Source organism: Pieris rapae, chromosome 20 (assembly GCF_905147795.1).
Source record: "Pieris rapae chromosome 20, ilPieRapa1.1, whole genome shotgun sequence".
In the NCBI taxonomy this organism is placed as follows: domain Eukaryota; kingdom Metazoa; phylum Arthropoda; class Insecta; order Lepidoptera; family Pieridae; genus Pieris; species Pieris rapae.
Window position 1 is genome coordinate 3,138,842 of NC_059528.1, and position 22,509 is coordinate 3,161,350.

The following is a 22,509-nucleotide window of genomic DNA, read 5'->3' on the forward strand; positions in this document are numbered from 1 at the left end:
AACAATGTTTTAAAAAAAAAATTATAATTGGTAAATTGTTTTTTATGACTTACTTAAAAACAGCTTCCGCCCATCTAACGTTTTCACTAGCGAGACCATTAACAAGTCTATTTGCCAATTGAATAGTTCTAGTCGTCGCATCAGCTTCCTGTTGACATTTCACCTTCTCAGCGGTTGCCTTTTCAAAATCTGCCGTGAGCGTTGCTAATTGTTCTTCGAGAGACTACAAATAAGAATAAATCATACAATATTTTAGGATTTATTTCAAAAATCTTTTAGTTAAACAATTCCGATTCTTGAAGACTTTACATTACATTTAAAAAAAGTAATGGACATAAATTTATTTTAAATAATATAAAAATCATCGGATCCGTTTGTCCCAAACTTTACTTACTAAAGAATATTTATGTACTTAGCTACTAAATATGGCGCTGACTATTTTGTTTGATATAGGATTAACATACGTTTACCTAGTCTAATAGGTAAACGAATGTAAGAGGATCAAAAGCATCTCGTAAATAAACAAAAGAACTTACAGCAACTTTGGATTTAATAGATTTTAACTTTTCGGTGGCTGCGGCTAATTCAGCGTTTGCAGCGGCTAATGCTTTTCGTTTAGGTTCAACGTCACAGAATACTTCGTAGAATTTGATTATGTTTATCACCCACGCACATAGACCGGCTGCAGCTGCCGATTTAGATCTCACAAATTCTGAAATTCAAATGAAGTTTTCAGTTAATTTCAAAGTTAAAATCCTTATTGTCTAATAAAAACATTTGTGAAGTAGAAACAAAAATATATCGGGTCAGGGTCATCAGAATCTGGAATCAATTGCTGACAATATGAGCAAATATTTGTTTTAGAAGGCCAGTGACCAAGAAAAAATATACAAAAGTAAGAGGCTGTGATCTATCTATGTGGTACAAGTTGTGTCTAATATACATAAAAATTTTGATAGAACATAAATTCAGCAATCAGCCGAACTCCTTACCCGGTTCAAATTCAGAGTCCTTTAAATAGGGCTGAATGGCCTTTATGACATCAGGGTGTATGTTTTCTTTATCGTAGTGTATTAATGACTCCAAAAACATATCTACTTTCGCCATCATCATCTGTTGAAATTTGAAAAGTAGAAACTTGTATTAAAAAATATTTTTGCATCGTCAAGCTCATATTTTACTTTTAGATATTTCATAATTTGATGCATTCATTGCGAGCTACCTTAGCAGATTTCCAACTTCTGTCTTTAGGTATCTTTCCTCCTGGTGCCAAAAGCACCATGACTGCTGCCGTAACATTTGTCACGGCCCCCGGTGGCGACCCAAACGATTTCAGTTCAGTGAGATTTGCTTTGTTTAATGTATTCAACGCTTCTTGTGCAGCTACAAGAGCTGGTTCAGCTTTGATAAGGTCTTCTTCACAATCTTTTTGCTTTTTGGATACTTCTTCAGCAATAACTGCTACTTTTTCTTCCTCCTCATCGGCTGGAACATTAACATTAAATTATATGTGCTTGCATAGACAACGTATATTATTAATTAGTAAATGATACATATAAATATGATTAGGATAAACTAACCCAGTGCCTTTTCACTCTGAACCTTAGCAGTTTCAACCCCGACCATTTCAATAAGTTTATCAGCGGCTTCATTTTTCTGTTGCAATTCTATTTCTTGTACTGCTAACTTTGCTTTTAGTTGATCTACTTGCGATGCTGTACCACGAAGTCTTTCTAAACCGTTTTCTAACCTGAATGTAAGGATTTATTTATTTGGAAACAAAACAGATACATCTTTACAATAAAAATAAAACATAAAATAAACACATTAGATGTATACACAATAGGTTCCACGTATATGATACAAACAAAACAAAACATGACAACGACACATATACATGGAAGAGTTAGGACATTAACAGTTGAGTGCGAAAAAGGATCAATGTTTTTGATAGAATAAATATAGCTCTGTTATTTCAAGCTTAAAGTACTGTGAAATGTTGAAAAGAGAATTTCAAGGAAGAGCCCTATCCGAAACCAGAGATAAAGGAAATCAGTGATAATACTGATGTGCTACATTCATGTCTTTGAAGTATTAATATTAATCATAGATGCGTTATCTTGCTAGCTTCCCTGCGATCTTGCTTTAATATGACTTTTTACTTAGCCTACCTTTTTAATAGCTACATATGTATAGAACATTGGATTTGATTTCCAGTTGAACATTATGTTTTGTGCTTAAAACTAATCAGCAATGAGAGGCCTAAATATTTCCTGTTAATGGTTTTAAAACTTTACGTAAACAAACCTAGATATTTTTGCTCGAAGCTCATCGGTTTTCTGATTGACCAATTTTGAGTAGAGACTTATCTGTTCCAGATAACTCTTCGGCGTAGTATAGTTGTACCGTCTTTCGTTCGATAGATATGCTTTAGATATCGTGTTCACCGACGTGTGTACATACGCCATAAATCGTGACACTGAATCACGTAACGTTATCTGTAAACATTAACTAACAAGGTAAGAAGACATTAAACTGGATAGTATACTATAACATTTATATAATTTTTTTCGAAATAAAAAATGACATTCGTCAAATTAGGGAAAATTAAGTTATAAAGTTATGTATAACATAAATTTATGTAAAAGAGATTTGGCTCCTTATAATTTTGTATGAAAAGTAAAAATTCACCCCAATTTTTATAGAAGTACCTCAAAATTAAAATGACTAACGCGCCGTTCGAAGATGCATGCAATTTTTATTTCAGATCCCTCTAACTGGTGATGAAACTTCTGCCTAGGATGCAAAGTTAAATGCTATAGATAGGACCAAATCAAAAATGAAATTAAACATAATACAAACAATATACTTACAGGTAGTACGTGTAATTCCTCCAAAAATCGCATAGACACAGAGACCAAGGCTTCTTGAGGCCATTCATGGAACCAGTTGATAGATGTGCAGTTAATCAAAGCCGGGAACTTTCTGGACCTCACTCGCAGAGTAGAACCCACGGGTGAGAAGCAAAGCACCACTTTCAGCTGCTTTCTTACTCTGTCTATGAAGAATTTCCAACAGATTTCTCTCGTGTCGGGGAGGCCTGCACCTTTAACCTAAAAAATTTAATATACAAATATTAAGACATGTACAAACAGCAATAAAATAAATAATTCAGCTACAACCTTCTTAGGTCTTGGCATCAAATTTTAGTATTTGTTTTATGACCATTTGGCAGTCTAATAGGCAAGACACGCGCCTTCAAGTTTTTCTTTCAAAAGAAAACTCACGACTTTTTCCTCCACCCATCGAATGTTAAATACGGACATTAACGAAGGTCCCTTCGTGTACAGCTGGGGATCGAACTTACGACGTCAGAGAAAAGAACGCACGCACTAGGCCAACACTATACAACAATAAATTTAAGGCAGCATTGTTATTACTCGTTTACATCTAAACATGTCTTGTTTAAAAACGCCTAACCGTATAAAGGATTCAAAAAAAATCATTAGAAGTTGACAGATTTTAATTTCTTACCTCATTTCGCACACCAGCAATTATGTTTTCGATTTCATCGTCAGGGAACAGGTCTCCTACTTCTCCGGATGCCAATAAATCATTTATGAGTACCAGAAATTGTTCGTTCGCTACTTGAGCGTCCGTCATTAAAAACATAATGCCAACGTTTTTCAGACCAGTTTTTATATACAATCCTGACAGTTCATGCTATAATAATCATAAAAAAGGTAATTAAAAAGATATTAAATTCAAATTTCATATTTTAAACATCCGTAGAAATGTCAGAATTTAGTTGCTATTCTTAAAAAAGTGTAATTAAAATCGGATTTTAAATTCATAACTGATATTTAATTCTCCTATTTAAATATAATAAACACACATCAAATCAAATCATAATCAAAAATTAAAAAAAAAAATGCAATGAGAAAAAAAGGAAAGAGGTACATCTTAAGTGTGTGTGTGTTGTGGTTGTAACTGACCCTGGCTCAGCATTATGCTGAAAAGCAGACGTGTTCCTCAGCACTGTTCATTCTGTTTGCGCCTCAAATGCAAAAAAAAAAAAATTTTACTAAATAATAGTAAACATTAACAGTGCATATAAAGAAGTCTTGGAAGATTTGTGTGTAAAATTAAAGAAATAATTGTTACTAAAAAAATAGATAAATAAATATAGGGTCAGTACAATCATTGCATAAAATAAAATTACCATAACTAACTTAATTTTACCTTTAAATCCGAAACACCATATCCTTTCTTCAGCTGTATTTGGAAAACTTCAAGGCTGGCAATAAAAGCCGCTAATCGCGACAAGGACTGTTTCCCTGATCCTCCTACTCCAACTAGCAATGCACTTCCTCTAGGACTCTCTAATATTCGGCTTATTCTATATAAATTTATATATAATTTACTAACTTTACACGCTTGGCACATCGGTACACGTAAATACTTAATTCAGATTGTATAAAAAGAAAGAAAGAAAGAAAGAACTTTATTAGACACAAAATACATACACATATATATATTGTATAATAATCAGAATCAGATGCAAACTTGAAAAATATTGTTTCTCATCTTCCTATTTACGAATTTTTGCAGGCATTTTTATAAATTCATGTTTTCTCCTAGCGAGGGTTTCTTAACATGAACCTTTTCAAAAATTAGATCAAATGACGTCGTTTTTGTCGTATGGTGTATACCTTAAACTATGCCTCTGCAATGTTTAAATATTGGACAAGTCTTCATATAAACGAAACACTTATATAACAGCCGTATACGTCAGAGTTGTTAATTCATTCTTATAACTTATACGATGTGCATAAAACTTTATTAGTAAGACTGTTTGTATTTAAATGTAATATTTTTGGTACCATTACCATTGATTTAAAATTTTGACTGTTACAAGTCTCTGGATTACCTTACTCCTGTATAACTATAATCTTAGACATTATGTTATTAAAAATTTGCTGTCATAACAAGAAAGGCTTAATACAATATCTCACCTGCAAATGTGCATCATAGCATCTTCGAACAAAACGAGATTCATAGCTGCAATAAGGTCATTGTAACTCGACAAGGCTTCTGTTAATAACTTATTCAACTGAGTCCAAGTTGCTATCGGCATATATTTTGGCTCTCCGATTCCGCCCGCAAAGTGACAGTATATATTCGGACGTTCAAATACTACTCCTTCATCTATATCCTGGAATAGATTATTAAAAACTTTTATATTGTTACTTCTTTTGACACGTGAATTTTTACGATGCGCGCGCACACCGTCACAAAAAACCGACATCCTGAATTTAGCTATAGTTAGTTATTGTTAGTGTCGTTTTTTATACAACCGCAGAATAAGACGTAAAGATAAATTTTACAAAATAATTTTGAAAAGATTTTTTCTTGTTACGCCAAAGAAGTATAACTTCTAACGTGTGTGTAGTACACACACGGTTTTTTTCTTCGTCTGCTAGCTATGCAAACCTTTAAAAAAATATATCTTCTTAGTGAAATAATGAAATGTACTAGGATATTTAAATTGCATCAGATTCTAGAATTTCTGTAATAATTTGGTTGACATTACTTCTTAGTCATTGAAGTAAGTGAAATTGTTCCTCATATATTACGGTGAAATTGGCTTATATAAATAAAGAACAAACCTCAAAGTTCTTCTTACATAAATCCACTTGCATTTTTAGAAACGCATCAATATCCTTATCTTCTGTAAGTTTATCTCCATACACTCGGTGTGTTTCGTGGAGCCACAATCTAATAATATCCGAGGGATTCACCAGACATTCATTGGTACTAAAGAGAAAGCCCTAAAAATAAATAGTAATATATAATTAAAATTAAAATGAATTGCACAATATGTTGCGCTTAGCAAATCTAGAATTACCAATTAGAAGTATTTTTAAAATTGATTCCTTGAACGCCGAGAGTTTTTATTAATATAGGAAAAGAAACAGTTTGGTGGTTTTATTCCGAAGAGTCTTTATGGGGTAGCAAAGCAAAATACAATAACATCTAAGTAATAATCATACAATTAAACGAAGTCTGCGGGCCGCTAGTTCTAGTAATAGACCGTATAGTAAAATTATAACTGTAAATATCGTATACGAAGAAATTTGTACTTTTACTTGTTAATGGATATGATCGTTATATTTTGATATATGGGAAATGTTCACACTAAGTTCGCTCCAAATCTTTGCCGAACACAGTAACATTTTAGATTCTATTTTTAAATTAAGCGTTTTATGTCCTATTCCTAACTTAACCTTCTAATATTACTGTAACAACATTTCTAAGACTATTCAATATTGAGTATAATTTTATTACCTGAAACACATTGGATAAATCCCTTAGATTGAAAATGTAGTGAAACTTAATGGCGGTAGGCAGAAACACTTGTGATACTTTATTGTGAAGAGCAATAGTGGCGCTGACGACATTTGCTAAAATGAATTAATCAAATTTCAAATAAATTTCAAATGCTATTATTCTAAAGGAAATAATGAATATTATAATTTTTTTAAGTAGGAACTATGAAATGGCACTAGGTAAACATAATGGATGTAAAAAAGAAAAAGGAAGTACTAATGAGGCGTATAAAGTAGAATCGTATAAGATAGACAGGCAGAACATGGCGACATTTAGGGGATGACTTGTCTTGACGAGTTTATTAGTGGTAATAATAGTAACTAAAAAGTAAAAAAATATCCTAGGCTAAGTACTAGAATAAAGGTTTATTTGATTATGTGTATAGCATGGCACCTTTATGTAAGAATTAAAAAAACCTTACCTGAAAGTTTACCAATCTGGGCAATAATTCTCAACTCAGGGTTAGCCAGGTGCTGACTTAATATGGAATGGTAAATGTTGTTAAGCGATTCAGAATTGGGGAAGCTTATAGCAAACACGCAGAAATGCCGCTGAAGCCTCGGGTTAATAGTGAAGCTTCCAGATGTAGGATTCATACACGATACATATTGTGTGTTGTGGATATCTTTAAGAGTCAGTTTGGTTCGGTCATACCAATGGTTATAGTCTAAATGTTGGCGGATTATTGTATGCGGCTGTACTGTGCCGTAAGCATCAACTTCTGGCATATTCATGTCGTCTATAAAGTATATGAGCGTTTTGTTCCCTGGCGGTCCGTAGTTTCGGCCCGCTTTCTTTTCCAACGGCTTCTCGAGAATTTTCTGGAGCATTTCCGATGTAGTGTAGAAGTTGAAAGGGATTGATTGGATTGCATAAGTTTCTGGAAGGCTGAGGCAGGAAAACATATTTCATAACAAAAACTATTGTTCAAAATGTCCTCTTTTATTAAATATTTTACTATATAATCATAATTATTTAACGACACTATAAATAAGAACACAAATGTTTTTTTTTATTATGTTATTACTACAATTAGGTTTAAAAAAATACCTTTGCAATTTTTCGTTCACAAGAACAGTTTTTCCACAGCCAGCTCCCCCAACTAACATGACTGGATGTTTGTTTTTCATTAGCAAGTCCAAGAAAAATCGAACTCGTATTGTGTCAGCAGTAGGCACCAGTACGGCCTACAAAGATGAAATAAAAAGTGTTCTAATACTTTTGATACAGCGCTGGAAGAATTCTAATAAGGCTCGTTGCACTCTTAATGATTGAATCTACGTGGTGGCGTTGAAGTATTAAATAAACAGAATTCTATATAATTGTTTTCATTGTGACATATAGCAAATTAAATAAAAATGTATCGATATAAAAATACACCTTATGAATTCTCTATGATTGTGCACTTTCATCATACTTTCCTAATTATTGTTTAAAAAAAAATTATTAAACAAACTGACAAACTAGTATTATTGTTAATAAAAACATACTTGCAACGGGATGTCAGAATCCAGCTCAAACTTTGTTATCTTTTCTGTCCATGGAGTGAACTGTTTTGTATCGTGGTCAATGTAGTAGTCAAATACAGTTCCTCCAGGTGGAAATTTCACAGTTTTGAATTCGTTTAGCCACCATTTAGAAAATTCTATAAAGTAAAAAAAAGTTAGACTTTCCAGAAAATTCTAAAAAAGTAAAACTTTCATTTATTTACTAGGAAAAGTGTTACATGATGTATAGGGTTTTCTAATAATTTACAGTTTCTTTATATTGATTAGTAATGGATACGGTATAAGAAGGTAAGTTAAAAAAATACATTAACACAATTAAACATAACAATAATTCAGAATGTCAAATTAAATTACATGAAAAGAGATAATGTTCATACCAACTCTGTAGTCAACATTGGTATCCTGGAACATCGCGGAACCAAACGCCCAGACACACGCAAAGACAAAGAAAATGTCATGCCAGTCTTTCGAACAATCAGCGGGTGTATTCTCAGGTACAAGCAAACAATCCAGTAAATGGCATAACATTTGTATATGCGCCATATCTGCAATCGGCGTTATCTTCTTGAATCGAGTCCTGACAGTTTCTAAGCACGGCGGTATGTATTTGTCACAGAGTATAACCAAGTTCGATTTTTCCGCTGGTATCTTGCGTGTTTCTATCCAACTGGTAACATAGCTGGAAAAAATAACTTTAGTTTATGCAAGTATACATAGACATAGACATAATATTTATTACAAACAAAACACACACACACATAAATACACAACATAGCAGTAATCAAAGAGAAAAAATAAATAAAAGATATAATAAGAGGTATATTATTTTTTTCCTTTTCCCATTCGGTTCGTCTCAAGCATGTATTGCGTGTGTGGTGTGTCTGTAAATGGCTCTGGCTCAGCATTATGCTGAGGAGCAGAGTACTAATAATACATTTCTCGTTGTGCTTTAATAAATAGTTTTTTGAATGAACTCATAATTTTCGAACATAAATATGTTGAGTCCCCAGAACTACCTGCCAGACACAACGTAGCGCTGGCATTAAAAACGGTAGAATAGTAAGTTTAACATTTTTTAAAGCAGATAAACCCTATAGATTATCAAAGTAATATATCACACAAAGAACTTTATATTCAATATAACTTACGGATTCCATCCCAAATCCTGTGGATTAATATATAAAATCCCGGCTCGAGATACCGTAGCGGGAGTAGCTGTGCGCAAATTTGATATCTCAAACATTAGACGCATGCTTGGTGTTAACGCTATTCTCTCATTACTAGCCAGTGTGAGAATTTTATTATCATCCATTACAGTATTTAACGATTCTATCCACATTGGATCGATGTCTCCATCTAAGACAATCCACTTAGGATTTTCTCCAACAATATTTGCTTGATCTCTCATTATCACTGAAAATAAACCATCTTTCCATTCTCTTGTTGCAGGATTAATAATGCCGAAAAGCTCGTCGTTTGTCACAGCCTTAGGATTAAGGTCGGTATAGATTGGTTTCTTTTTGAGATTCTGGTATGTCTTGTATAGAGTTTTCCAAACTTGTGTTTTACCAGTTCCGGCATTACCAACGATGAAGACGGAATGGCGGACTTCTAGTAGTTCCTCCAATTGCACGACCTTAAGTATAAAGTTATCTTCAGGTTGAAGCAACAAGTCCATGGCAGCTTGTTTGACAGTTCTCTCAAATTCTAAATCTCTTTTTCTTGGTACTTCAAGAGCAGGAAATAGGTCACCAATTAGGCCCATGAAAACAGGCATATCGTCTGTGACTATTTTAGGAATATTAAAGTCACGTAATGTCCTCATTAACACCTCTTCTTCTGGTCTACCAGGATCACCTCTCTAAATACGAAAATTATAGTTATAAATACACCAAAACCGAGTAAAACACAAGAGAAATCAATAAATAGAAACAATACCTTCAAAGAACCAGCTACAACTAAAACGGATTTAATTGCCCTTAAACCCCAATCATAATGATCTTGTTTAGACAATAGTTCTTTACACAACGTATACAGAGTTATGAATTTCCTTGCTAATATTTTAGCTTCTTGAAACCCTTCGGCGACCAACATGATTTCACAAATCAACTCAAAATCCGGTACAACCATGGCACATGGTCTAAATAGGGCTTTTAAGTTTTCGGGAAGTTCCGTCCTTCCAGCATAACCTGGATTCATTGTTATGAATATACCGACCGATGGTACCAATACAATGATTTCTCCCATAAAGTTAAACTTTTCTTTTTTGTCTCTGAAATTAAGTACAACCATTATGTAAATCTTATACAATACTAGTTTCTACCAGTATTTGAAAGACAATAGTTTTAATCTGGTATAATAAATATTTCCGAAGGAGTACGAAATACCTATGCAGGAAATGCTTAAAGGATAGTGAAATTTACCTGATAGCATCTTGAACAGATTTAACTTGAACAGCAACAACTGATAGAACCTCAACTGAAATTCTATTAAACTCATCAAAACAACCCCAAGCTCCTGTTTGAGCAAGTCCTTTATAAATATTACCGCACGACTGAAAACATATTTATTGTTATAAAATAAAATATCAAAGTAAAATAATGTATTATAATAGAACCTTGAATACAACCTTTTTGGTCTGGGCATCGGATTTCTGTATCTGTATCATGATCATGTGTCAATCTAATGGGCAAGTAAAAGCGTTCTGATAAAGGAGCTAGGTACTTATGAATGCCTCAACTTATTTATATTTGTACAGATACATTTTAGAGACTGTTAAGGACATATAATTATTTAATTTAATTCTTACATTAATATTTAATACTTGTAATAATTAGTCGTAATTTAAAAAATATAAGGTTATTATTCAGATCCTTATATATGATGGTGATATTAATTTATGTCAAATGGGAAAGGATTATACTATATTGCACGGATTTGACAAAACAACTGATAATACATTTGACACAACTTGATAATGATTTCGATTTGACATAACTTAAAAGTTAAAACATGGATATGAAAAGAAATTGAAATTTACGAAAGACTTATATGAACCTAATATATAATTAATGTAAAATTTATACGAAAGACTAGGCGGTATGGTCGAAAGACTATAGCCTGCACCATGTGCGAAATAAAAAAAAAAAAAAAAAAAAAAGGAGCTAGGTCTGGATATTCATAGTTGCTCCCCTCACAGTATAAAATCGATTTTTATTTAGTTCTTTGTAATTTTAATTTTTTTGATAAGCGATTGTTTCTGTTTGTAATGTATGTTTTGTTTAATAATTGATTTGATTGATATTTGTATGATCTCTAAATGTATGTTATGTTTGCCTTTAAGTGCTTGTCACATTGTATTTTATGTTTGTTTTCACCAATGTAGCAGTGTGTTGAGCGTTGGCAAGTTTTATCAATAATAAAAAAAATAGATCAGCCTCCTGCGCCTAGACACGCCGTAAACATTTAGATATTTGGTCTAAGGCACTTCGGTTTCCTCACGATGTTTTCCTTCACCGTTTGAACTATATGCACACAAACCGAAAGTCTAAACTAAAATCCAGTGAACCCACTAGGCCCCCTTTTTTATTTTTACCTATAGAGGCGAGAAATAATCTGCTTACCTGATAATCCATTTGTTCGGAACAATTAAACACATACACCATTATACCCAATGCTCGTCCTAAATCTTTTGTCGTCTCCGTTTTGCCCGTACCAGCGGGGCCAGCGGGCCCTCCCCCCATAATTAAATGTAAAGATTGTGTCAATGTAATGTAACAACGATCAGTTAGAGGGGTTATAACCAATCTAGGTGTATTCCCTAAATATTCATAACTGTATTTGAATTGGGCATCACAGATATTCGCGAAACAATGTAGTTCTTTGTCGCCCCATCTGAAAATGTGCAAAAATAATAATGCCAATTAATTTACAGTTATAGCAAAAAAATGTATGAAGCAAATTTGGCTCTAGAAAATAATTTTTATTTCACTTTAAACACATTTATGCGTTTAGGTAACAAAAATGTACACTTATTGTAATTTTACATTTACTGTAAGTTCTCAAATGAAGGGTGTAGAATGGACGATAAGAACTGGCAATAAACTCTCCGCCACTCTTTTGTATCCTATTGTAAAATTGTATAGCATACAATCTTATATTAAAACTACGGACGAATCACACAAGTTTAAAATTAAATTAAAAATTAATAAATCCTTACTAGTTAGGGTTTCTAAAATTGTATAATAAAGGCGTAACTATATCTATCGTAATTAATATTTATGGTTAGCTTATATTTATATAGTTGATATATACTTGTTGTATTTAATAATAATTATAATATAAATAACACTTTTATTGTAAGCATCACAGTTGTCCTCAATATATACCGCGTGCTAGCAAATCACAAGAATCGATTGGTTTGTGATACTTTAAACTTTATAAAATAATATCCGAGATTAACATAATAAATACGACTTTGTTATAAATATGTTGTACTATTAATATCGTAAATTATAAATATCTTCTCAAAATAAATTAAATAAATCATGATAGTATTGTCTTTTATTAACATAACTTTTACACATTTAAAGAAAAACACTTTTTTAACGGATTGAAATGATGTATTATTGTAAACTTATAAGTATTTAAACATAATTTTAAATTTAACCGACGTTTCGCGTGCTTTACAGCGTGCGTGGTCACGGTGACTGAAGACAAAAGGTGTTAAATGTCAAAAAAGTATCACAGCTGTAGAAAATGTTGTATTATCTGTATTTATTTCCCCGGAGTCGATCGACTCAGATACAATTATAAGTTTACAATAATACATAATTTCAATCCGTTAAAAAAATGTTTTTCTATAAACCATGATGCTGGGTAATAAAAATAGAACACTATTGTTTTATGTGCAACAATAGAAAACAATCTTACCTGTGCCGAAGTTGTGATTGCCATTGAAACGCCGAACCAGCCTCAACTTTCCCTTGAATCAATTTACTAACAACATCCCTAGAATGGACATCAATAGTACAAATCGTCATGATCTTCTGTCGATCCTGTTTACTAAGTTCGCCTATGAGCAACGTTATCAATGTACTCAGTTGCGACAACTGCTTCTTATAATAATCTTTGAGTGCATTATCGTAACCTTCTTCAAGTCTTGCGAAGGCTAAATTAACTTCAGTGGTCCACCAAATCTGAGAGCAGCATAAGGATACCTGAGCCATGTAGTCAAACAGCCATTGTTCGCGCGGTTTTTCTTCGTACGATACGATTGCTTCGCTGAAATACTGTCGAATTGATGATCGCATGATGTCTTGTAAGCGGTTGAGCCATATTTCCACCTAAAAAAAATTATTAATTTTATATTCTTGTGTATTTTTAGAGACGCTATTATTTGTGTTAATGTAAGAAATTATTTAATATACCTATGCTGAAGAGCAAGACGATCAAGAAACCGGTGTCTAATAGGAAATAATATGACAATTACTTCAGCGAAATTTCGTTAATGACTAAGCAGAAATAAGATAAAATGTAACTTAAAAGTTTGTCAATAAGGCTATATTTATTTATTTAAGAAATTATTTACTATTTATAGCTAAGTACTAAAGTTAATGAACATAAAAATCTATTATGACCTTGGCTTAAGAGTTTTTTTTATAGAACATGGGGCAAACGGGCAGGTGGCTCGTCTGATCTTAATTGATATGCCGCCTCCCATAAACACTCTCAATGCCAAAGGGCTCCCGAGTGCGTTGCCGACCTTTAAGAATTGGTACGCTCTATTCTTGAAGGACCCTAAGTTTAGTCATTAAGTCAATAACTTAATGTATGTTACTCTTCCTGCCTTTGTTTTAATTTTTTATAGGCCGACAGGGTATTTATGAGTATGTTTCTGAATCACGCAGGCAAGATTTTGAAATGTAATTGTTACTCAAGGATAAGGAACTTTAAATCCCATTTTACAATAGGAAACAAAGGTAGTTAATTATTAAACTCACGGGACCACTACAGTCACACGACCCATGAAATGGGACATATTCACCATCTTTAGCTATCATTCCAGCCGCGATTTTTTCTTCGGGTTTGTCATTATCACCAAACCTTAGTTTTGCTATCGAGTCAAACAGCTTCGTCAAATGTCTGTAAATAATAGTAAAGAAATATACGAAGAAAATCCTGCTTGGAAGTTAAATTTTGCAATTGAACCAAATTATTACAATTCTAATTACTAACCTTAACAAACTAAAGATTATGCACAACAGCTTTTGAGATATTAAAGAAAATATATTTAATTTAGAGCTATGCGATAAATGCCCATAAAATAAAACAGTTTGGTAAACTAAAAAAAGCTTACTACTGAGAATACCGTACTCAGTACTATAATGATGAAGTTTCTCCATAGACATTTTGAATAAGTGGTAACCATGGCAACAAACAAGGTATCTCTAATAAAACAAATCGCACAAACCTTATAACCAGTTCCGCCTGGTTTCCGTTAGATAAAATATCGAGCAAGTCTGCTGATGATACAAAATAAAACCGAGGAAATGCCAATCTCTTAGTTTCTAAGTATTCAGCTAAAGCCTTTTCACAAATTATTAAGTCCTTTTGTAAACTATCCAAAGTAGCTACTAGACCATCTTTATTTGTGCCCTTCACCACGTTTGGAGTTTTGGACATGTCTTTGGACAAAATCTGCAATATTTAGCATATATAAAACCATAGGTATAAATCTACGAATTAACGGAAGTTAATAACTCAACCCGAAAACGCATAATATTTATAATAGAAATAGCAGAGAAAACTTCATTATGTGTTTGCATTCACAGTTCTTTTATTTAGCAGAGTTTTGCCTACCATCTATATGATAAATCTTTGAATCTTTACCTTAAATTCAGTATCAATTCTATCAAATCTCTCAGAATCTTCCGGTAACTGTTTTCTTATATCCTCCGAACTCATAAAAATACTCTCTAAATGAGTCCACGTCCTTTGTACTTCAAACCAAACAGTTATAACCTGATCCGCTATAGATAGTTTCTGTTGCCAACTTGAAACTTCTTCTAAGAAGTGCGCTATGAACTTGGACGTTATCAAATTTTGCAATTGAACCTAAACATTTCAAATTTTTTTTTACTATTCACTCAAACAAAATGTATCCCCTGATTTGAAAAATGTAAGTATAAAAATATTAAAGTACCATCCAAAACCAATAGAAGACTATCATAGACAAAGAATCTTAACAAAGTTTACACAAAGTTTAGACAAATTTTCAATTTGTATAAGAATTAGTACAAATATAATATAAATTTTTTCATCGAAGATTAAGAGTGTCTACTCGCAAAATAGTAGTTGGTACATAATTATCATGATTGCTAGCAAAATTACCAATCAAAGTATTACCCCAGTTACGCACTACAATAATAAATATACCTGATTCTCTTCTAATGTTTCGATAAGCTCCTCACTGGCTCTCAATAAAATACATCCAGTCCTCGCATGAACCTCTTGTTCAAACTCCATCTGACTCCATGTTGTGTTGAGATCTTTAAGTATCTTCTCCATAGACATTTCCTTGACAGCTTTATCAACAATGTTTTTCACCTCTTCCTCAAACTCATGTAGGTTTAAGGCAAGTAAGTCTGCTAATGTTGTATTTGTATCCATCACTATTCGTACCTATATTAAAATATCTCTTGATTGTCTGATGATCAGTTGTTATGTTAGGTTAATAAATACTTATTCACATGATAAAGATCTATAATATTTAGTAAACTAATTAAAGTAACTTCAACAACTAATATTTAAAAAAAATATCTATAAACATTCTGAGCTTACGCCTGTCGCGCTGGTAAACCTGCCAAAATATTTGCGACTTTGTAACGCCACCTACTGATGATACTGTTTTTACGGCATCAGAATAGATACAAGTAATGGTGTTCTTTCTATACGGATCGCCCAGAAGTTATTACGAGTATCTACTCTGAGCTTGTTTTACTCTTCTCTTGTTGTCCATACGTACTTCTTTCAAGCAGTACCATTTGAATAACATTTACTTGCCAATCATACCTTATACATTAACGTAGTATATTGGTCGATACTCAGAACGCAAATAATCGCCAGGAAGCGATACAATTATGTAATAAATAATAAAATTCGACACCAATAAAAAAGACGATTATCATTTCGATTAAGTTTTAACTGCGAATGCCAAGATTTTTGTTTGTAAAAGCATCACACTCTTACTTTTTGACTAAAGTAAATAAATTTGTATATGAAACATTCATAATGTGCACTCACATAAGCGTGGTTAGATTATGTATTATTTACACAAATTTTCATACTTACTGTGAGTTCAGGTGGCAATGCAGCTAAGCTCTGTGGAGTAAACATATTTACATTCTCAGAACAACCACACCAAGATGCAAAATATTTACAGGATTACCATAGTTATCCTAGATTTCTGAATGATAAAGCATCGTCGCAAAATACAGCCCGAAATATAAATTCACAAACTTGATGCGTGGTTAAAATTTATGCTAAGTTTGATGTACTAACTTGTATTTAATAGTATCATATCACTGTAAAATTATCGTAAATAAATGCGTTTGAAATTATTATTTTTTTAGGTAAATTATTATTAGAGTTCATTAATTTATTATTAGTGCAATTACGGAAAGCTGCCATAGGAACTGTTGTATGACTATTTTAAGGCTTATTTGTGATCATCAAACTTAGCATTCGTTTTAAAATTTCAGGCATCAACATTCCAAGCAACCACATAATCAACATGCCCGTGGATAAGGATCATCAGTGTTAGTTAGTGTTAAAGAAAAAAGACAAGAATTATACAAGAAGTCTCAGAATTTTCAAATTAAAATTTTATTTAATATTTACCTTTAGTTTAGGTAAATAATTAAACTTACTATAACTGTAAGTATAAAAAGTTATATATACGTTGTATATAAACGTTGTTTGTTACGATCACATTATCGTGGTCATAATTTACATAAAAACCACTATTTTATATAGAAAATAATTTTGGAAATAGCGGTAATAATATTAATTAAAAAATATTGGAATAAGAATTAATTCACGGTGTTATAATTAGTAAATTATATCTGTTTTTGCAATAGTGCTATCTGTATATTTATAAAGATCCATGCTAATCATTCGAATTGTCATACAAAATTTTGTGCAAGACATTCCAAGCTGGGTTTAAGCAGTTAGGAAAAAAACGGCTTTTAAACCTGGAAGATTTCTATTTTTAAGAATTCACTATTTATCATATTTGTAATGATAAATAGTGTTATATTAGAAGAACATTATTTACACAATGTATATTTACAACTTATTTATAAATATTTAAGTATATATTTACATGAATACCTTTGTCGTTTTCATTAATTGATCCCAATGGCGTTCCCTTATAGCCGGATTTTGTAACTCACCCACCGCCCTTAGTGACGTAAGCATATTCTTAACAGTAGCTTCCAAATTTATATATGTGTCCCAACTGCAAATTATAATAAAATATAAGTTAATACAAAAGTGAATAAAACACTTTTAAATGTGTATTAAAGCAAACCTCCATTCATTCCTACACCGTAATTTATATAATAGGGTGGTCAATCCTACGGGACACCCATAAAAGGCAGCCCATAAACACACATTATGAGTGGGTGCGTTGCCGGCCTTTGAGGGAGAACTTTGAATAGTCGTTCACAAGGCAAGATGATTATATTTAGATTATATTTCACAAGGTGATTATAAGTCCATTTGGACTGCGAAACTTATTTGCCTCGAGAATTATCTAACCTCGTACATCCAGGTTGGCACATTTATTGCGAGTTATATCGCCGCGACCCTCCATAATACATGTAAGTATAATACTTTGAAATTTATACACCAAAATATTAAATGATTCTTACCTTCTCATCTCCTTATCCAGCAGACGGATTTCCTTAGCGAACTTCTTACATTCAATATCCATGTTTTCCACATCGATTTTCCGCCATGGAGTTGTTTTCCAGTCTTCTATGCTTGTCCTTACAATGTACACGTAATCCCAAAGTTGCTGAAGTTATATGTGTTAGTTTAGTGTCCATGTGTGCGAACCAATATGACTGCGAGATTAGTGACAAGTATCGAGGGTGGTACCTAAGTAATGGTGCAAAAACATGAAGGACTGAGGATAGGAGAAAGAAGAAAGAAAAGAAAGAGAGGATTGAGACAGGGACCGATTATTGACAAATCAACAAACGATAACCAAATGTCTCGAAAGCACGGCTTGAATAAGAAACAGGACCTGCCGATAAATTGTTGAAGACAATGACGTCAGCAAACTGACGACATACATTGTTTTATTGCTATTTATTGCTACGATCAGCTCATTGTAGCGTCACTGATTTATTTTTATTTTTTTATTAAATAAACCAAATAACGGTTTTTAACTACTTGACTTTGATATTATTAAATTATAATGAAAATGGCATCGATACCAGCGATGCCATTGCTCCGACATGCATATTTTATATTAGTATATAGTTACTTTTAACATGCGTAACTCCTTCCTGCATTGTTTTAATAATTTAAACTCTGGTACATTCACTTCGAATAGGGATCCTGATTCTTGTATACCCTTCATTTCTTCCTCTAAATATAGCATTTCCTTGTCTACTCTGGACATAACGGCGTATGGATCATCGCATTCGTATTTGAAAAACTACAAAAATAAAATTGTCATGAAGCTAAGCTCTAAGTATTATTATTAACATAGGTTTGTTTTATATCTGACTTAAGGACACAACCTTTCATCTATAAAAGGAAAATATACTTTATTGGATGAATAGCTTATTATTATTATTATTATAGTTAATAAGTTTGTAGTAGTTTTAGTAATTCAATGATTAAAAATTGTAAAATAGTCCTGAAATATCGCATTCTTTATAGCAAGTATTATCACGGATTGACTTTAGATAGTATTTTTAATTTATTAGTATAAAGAAAAGATGAAATATGTACCTCATATTTCTTAAACACTTCCCGGTAGTATATAACATGGGAATCAAACGTTGTAATTTTCTTCCGTATACAGGCAACTTCAGCGGCCTGTAATGGCGCCACCTGTTGCTTCACCGTGAGCGCCAGTTTCTTTGAAGCTTGCCACTGTTCTGGTAGTTCCTATAATTATTAGTAATTAAATTGATACAGATAAATGTGACAAAATAACATTCACCAGAAAAAATATAACTTTAGTTGTAAATTTGTATTATTAAAAATAAATAAAAAAATGTTGTGTGGTTTTATGAAACCACGGTAAAAGTGAAACTTTTTTTCACATTATAGACATTTAACTAAAATTTTTGGGACTAATAAAAGTAGACTAAGTCTCCAACTAATATTTTTATTGAATTCTGTGTCTTAGAGAGTACGACATATTTGGCGTGGGATTACAAAGTATATAAATAAAACGGAATTTATTCCTTTGTTCTAAAAAAACATCCCAAACAGAAACTAAACTGAATGTTCTTGATGTTAGCGTGGTAATTTGGAATCAATCGAAAAACCAAACCTACTCGTAAGGCTGTTACAAACATTCAATATATACATACTTGTAACAACACGTTGACTTCTTCTGGAATATCCATGTCATAGAATTTCAGTAGTTCAATAGTTTCAGTGAGTGGATGAAACATATCATCTGTAGTTACAGCACGATCTTTGACATTCATTAAGTATCCCATGACAGTAACTAGAGCTTCATAGTCTCCTTCAGGTACAGGTTGGAGTAGTCCTAGAATATTGTGAAAGCTATAAGTTTTTAACGCTTTCCTCAAATTGTGGAATCGATGTGGAAAATATCGCATTTAGCTTATAAGCGATAAAGTATCAAATTACCCACTTAAAATTAAATACACAATAGAATATTTTATAATATTGTTTATAAAATTTCGTTTTTAAGTTTATAAGTTTATTTTCAATGTTGCAATGACAACATTATAGAAAATATAAAATTTAATTGAATGTGCTATTTAGTTGTTGCTATATAATTTATTAGGCTGTGTAACAGGGTGAATCAATCAACTCAAGAAGACCAAGAAATCGCAAGTAAACAGAGGCGCGTTAGTATGGCCCTAGTTCGCGCTTGTCAAACATAAGAGCAAACAGCAGCATTTCGTAAAAGGTCTCAGTTAGAAATGAGAAATAGTCGAGGTTATCGCACAGATCAACAAAATAAATTGTAGTTAATCTTTGTAATATATTATGTACACATTATAACATTTATTTTACGTGAAAGGATTGAGATTTTTTTTCTAAAACGACTATATAAATTCGAGATTTCTTTTTCATTCCATGAAATGTTTGGTTTTTATGGAGAAAAGAAATGGGAAAATTGCACGGAAAAACCTACAAACAAGATAATTTTTTTTGCTGAAGTGTGATCGCAACGTCAATGTATTTATTTAAAAATTAAAATATTTATGATACTGATACGGTCCCTATAAGATGTTGTCAGGCTACCTAATTACGTAATATGTTAAGATAGTTACAAACATACTACATAACCTTATTCACTTTTTTCTGTTAAGTAAATTTATTGTATCTGCTGTAATAGTTTTTGTTTAACAATTAAGTGAGCACAGACAGCGACTGATAAACCATGTCAGGTTTTCGTTCGCCATAAAATGTACCTAAACTTAAGTTTTTAAATTAAATAAAAATATTTAAAAAAATAACTTAAGAAAGACTGAATAAATTGACCGACTTTGTATAACAAGTTGTTTTAATGGCATAATAATATTATTGACTGCCAACTAAGAACAAAATATTAGTCAGATAGTATAAATAGATAAAACAATACACGATTAAAATATTGTTGCTTCAATGACATGAATATTAAAGACGGTACCTTCATCTGCCTCACGTATAAAATTTCCCAAATCTGTCAAACTTGAAGTAACATTTTCAACTAAATGTTCTTTGTACATGTTACCCCATTTTCTCACGGTGTTCAATAATGCTTGTCGGAACGGTCTTATATCCACCTAAAATAAAAAATAAAAATTGTGTTTCCGTGGAAGGCAAGAAGACTCTTATGTTTGGTTCGTTAATTCAAAGATAAAATCTGCGATCTCCCATAGCCATATCCCAACCCACAGATAACAGTAATTGTTTTACCAAGAATACCTGAAGTATTTCCGAACCAATTCGACTTAGGGTCCTTCAAAAAAAGAGCATACACTCGCGAGCCCTCTGGCATTGAGAGTGTCTATGGGCGGCGGTATCACTTAAAATCAGGTGAGCCTCCTGCCCGTTTGCCCCCTGTTCTATATAAAAAAAAAAGAATAGCACACAATACCCAAGGTGGCGTTAGGTTATGGACCGCTTTACTTCTCTTTTAAATGACAGAGGTAACAAAATGATCCTTACTTGAAACCACGAATTAAAAACTTTATAGGATTCCATATCTTCAATGTCCATATACAAATTTTCATAGTGATCAATTTGTTCCCTGAAGGCTTCCATTTTAGGTGGAGAAGGGACTGGCGGTTGAACATCTTTGTCTTCGGAACCAATTTTATCTATTTCGTCTGGTGTTAGTATCCTTCCATATTCTAGGAATATTTCCATTATGGCGTCTCGCTCTTCTAACCACAAGTAGGAATAGTTTTCGAATGTTTTGCAAAATTCGTTTGCTTCGTCTATAACCTGAATTAAGAAAATAAAAGTTGTCGTTTAGCTTTTTTAAGAATATCTATACTATTTTACATCTACATTTTCATTGTCTTCAAGTATTTACAATATTTCAAGTATTGATATAAATTCAAAATCATTAATAAGGAACTTATATACACTTACAAACGTCAAAAAAGAAATATATTATTAAATGCTTTTAATTTTAATTTACTGCCAGTGCTCAAATCAAGGGCGTACAACGGAAGAGAAGAACCGGAAACTGTCCGCCAGTATTTTTAAATTGTCAAGTTCTTTTGTTTTACACAATATTTGTAAGGAGCTGCAACCATTACACCACGTTCCACATGACACATTAATAATAATGAAATAAATTAAAAACAAAGATTTGTCCTCTATCAGCAGGAAGCATTTTGAAATAGGAGCACGCACTTACATTCTTGTGGGATCAACACGCAAATACATAGTCGAAATAACTAACATCACCACAGACACGAATTTAAGTCCGACCAGTCACCATAAGTATACATACCCGCTCAATGCCATCAAATATGTCTTCTTTCATTTCGATTACATCGTGATGATTTATAATCTGTTCATAATATGACTCAGTCTTCTGTTTATCGATTCTTTCTATTAATGTAGACATTTTTAAAATATCATTTATAAGGTTATCTATGAGAGCGGTAAACCCCTTTTCATCATTGGAATCTAATGTTGGAGAAAACACCATATCCGGTTCTAAAAGTTCCAACTGTGCTTCAAATAATGGTGCCAACTTATTCTTAGGATTCATGTGTTCCGATATGTAACCCATACTGAAAAATATGAAAGGCATGCTTTTTAAGAATCTAGTCTTTTCGAAAAACTTTATACACACATTTCCCATAACTTGAGACTTATGCGTTTG

At 32.4% G+C, this 22,509-nt stretch overlaps 1 protein-coding gene across 1 annotated transcript in view; it reads right to left on the reverse strand.

Annotated features, from left to right (window-relative positions):
- Positions 1 to 22,509, reverse strand: part of LOC111000951 (dynein beta chain, ciliary) — a 39,909-nt gene that overhangs the window by 11,547 nt on the left and 5,853 nt on the right. Inside the window, exons 13-46 of the mRNA XM_045632537.1 lie at positions 22,132 to 22,417; positions 21,336 to 21,614; positions 20,815 to 20,950; positions 19,517 to 19,698; positions 18,927 to 19,085; positions 18,454 to 18,627; positions 17,834 to 17,979; positions 17,292 to 17,418; positions 16,251 to 16,280; positions 15,336 to 15,581; positions 14,790 to 15,014; positions 14,371 to 14,597; positions 13,901 to 14,042; positions 12,831 to 13,243; positions 11,522 to 11,792; positions 10,322 to 10,452; positions 9,837 to 10,170; positions 9,047 to 9,759; positions 8,276 to 8,577; positions 7,881 to 8,035; positions 7,441 to 7,577; positions 6,812 to 7,278; positions 6,349 to 6,464; positions 5,670 to 5,831; positions 5,016 to 5,215; positions 4,243 to 4,399; positions 3,535 to 3,723; positions 2,874 to 3,113; positions 2,308 to 2,498; positions 1,581 to 1,750; positions 1,223 to 1,485; positions 993 to 1,113; positions 537 to 712; positions 54 to 223 (exon numbers count right to left, since the gene is read on the reverse strand). Coding sequence (XP_045488493.1) covers positions 54 to 223; positions 537 to 712; positions 993 to 1,113; positions 1,223 to 1,485; positions 1,581 to 1,750; positions 2,308 to 2,498; positions 2,874 to 3,113; positions 3,535 to 3,723; positions 4,243 to 4,399; positions 5,016 to 5,215; positions 5,670 to 5,831; positions 6,349 to 6,464; positions 6,812 to 7,278; positions 7,441 to 7,577; positions 7,881 to 8,035; positions 8,276 to 8,577; positions 9,047 to 9,759; positions 9,837 to 10,170; positions 10,322 to 10,452; positions 11,522 to 11,792; positions 12,831 to 13,243; positions 13,901 to 14,042; positions 14,371 to 14,597; positions 14,790 to 15,014; positions 15,336 to 15,581; positions 16,251 to 16,280; positions 17,292 to 17,418; positions 17,834 to 17,979; positions 18,454 to 18,627; positions 18,927 to 19,085; positions 19,517 to 19,698; positions 20,815 to 20,950; positions 21,336 to 21,614; positions 22,132 to 22,417 — 7,437 coding nt within the window. The remainder of the gene's footprint in view (positions 1 to 53; positions 224 to 536; positions 713 to 992; positions 1,114 to 1,222; positions 1,486 to 1,580; positions 1,751 to 2,307; positions 2,499 to 2,873; positions 3,114 to 3,534; positions 3,724 to 4,242; positions 4,400 to 5,015; positions 5,216 to 5,669; positions 5,832 to 6,348; positions 6,465 to 6,811; positions 7,279 to 7,440; positions 7,578 to 7,880; positions 8,036 to 8,275; positions 8,578 to 9,046; positions 9,760 to 9,836; positions 10,171 to 10,321; positions 10,453 to 11,521; positions 11,793 to 12,830; positions 13,244 to 13,900; positions 14,043 to 14,370; positions 14,598 to 14,789; positions 15,015 to 15,335; positions 15,582 to 16,250; positions 16,281 to 17,291; positions 17,419 to 17,833; positions 17,980 to 18,453; positions 18,628 to 18,926; positions 19,086 to 19,516; positions 19,699 to 20,814; positions 20,951 to 21,335; positions 21,615 to 22,131; positions 22,418 to 22,509) is intronic.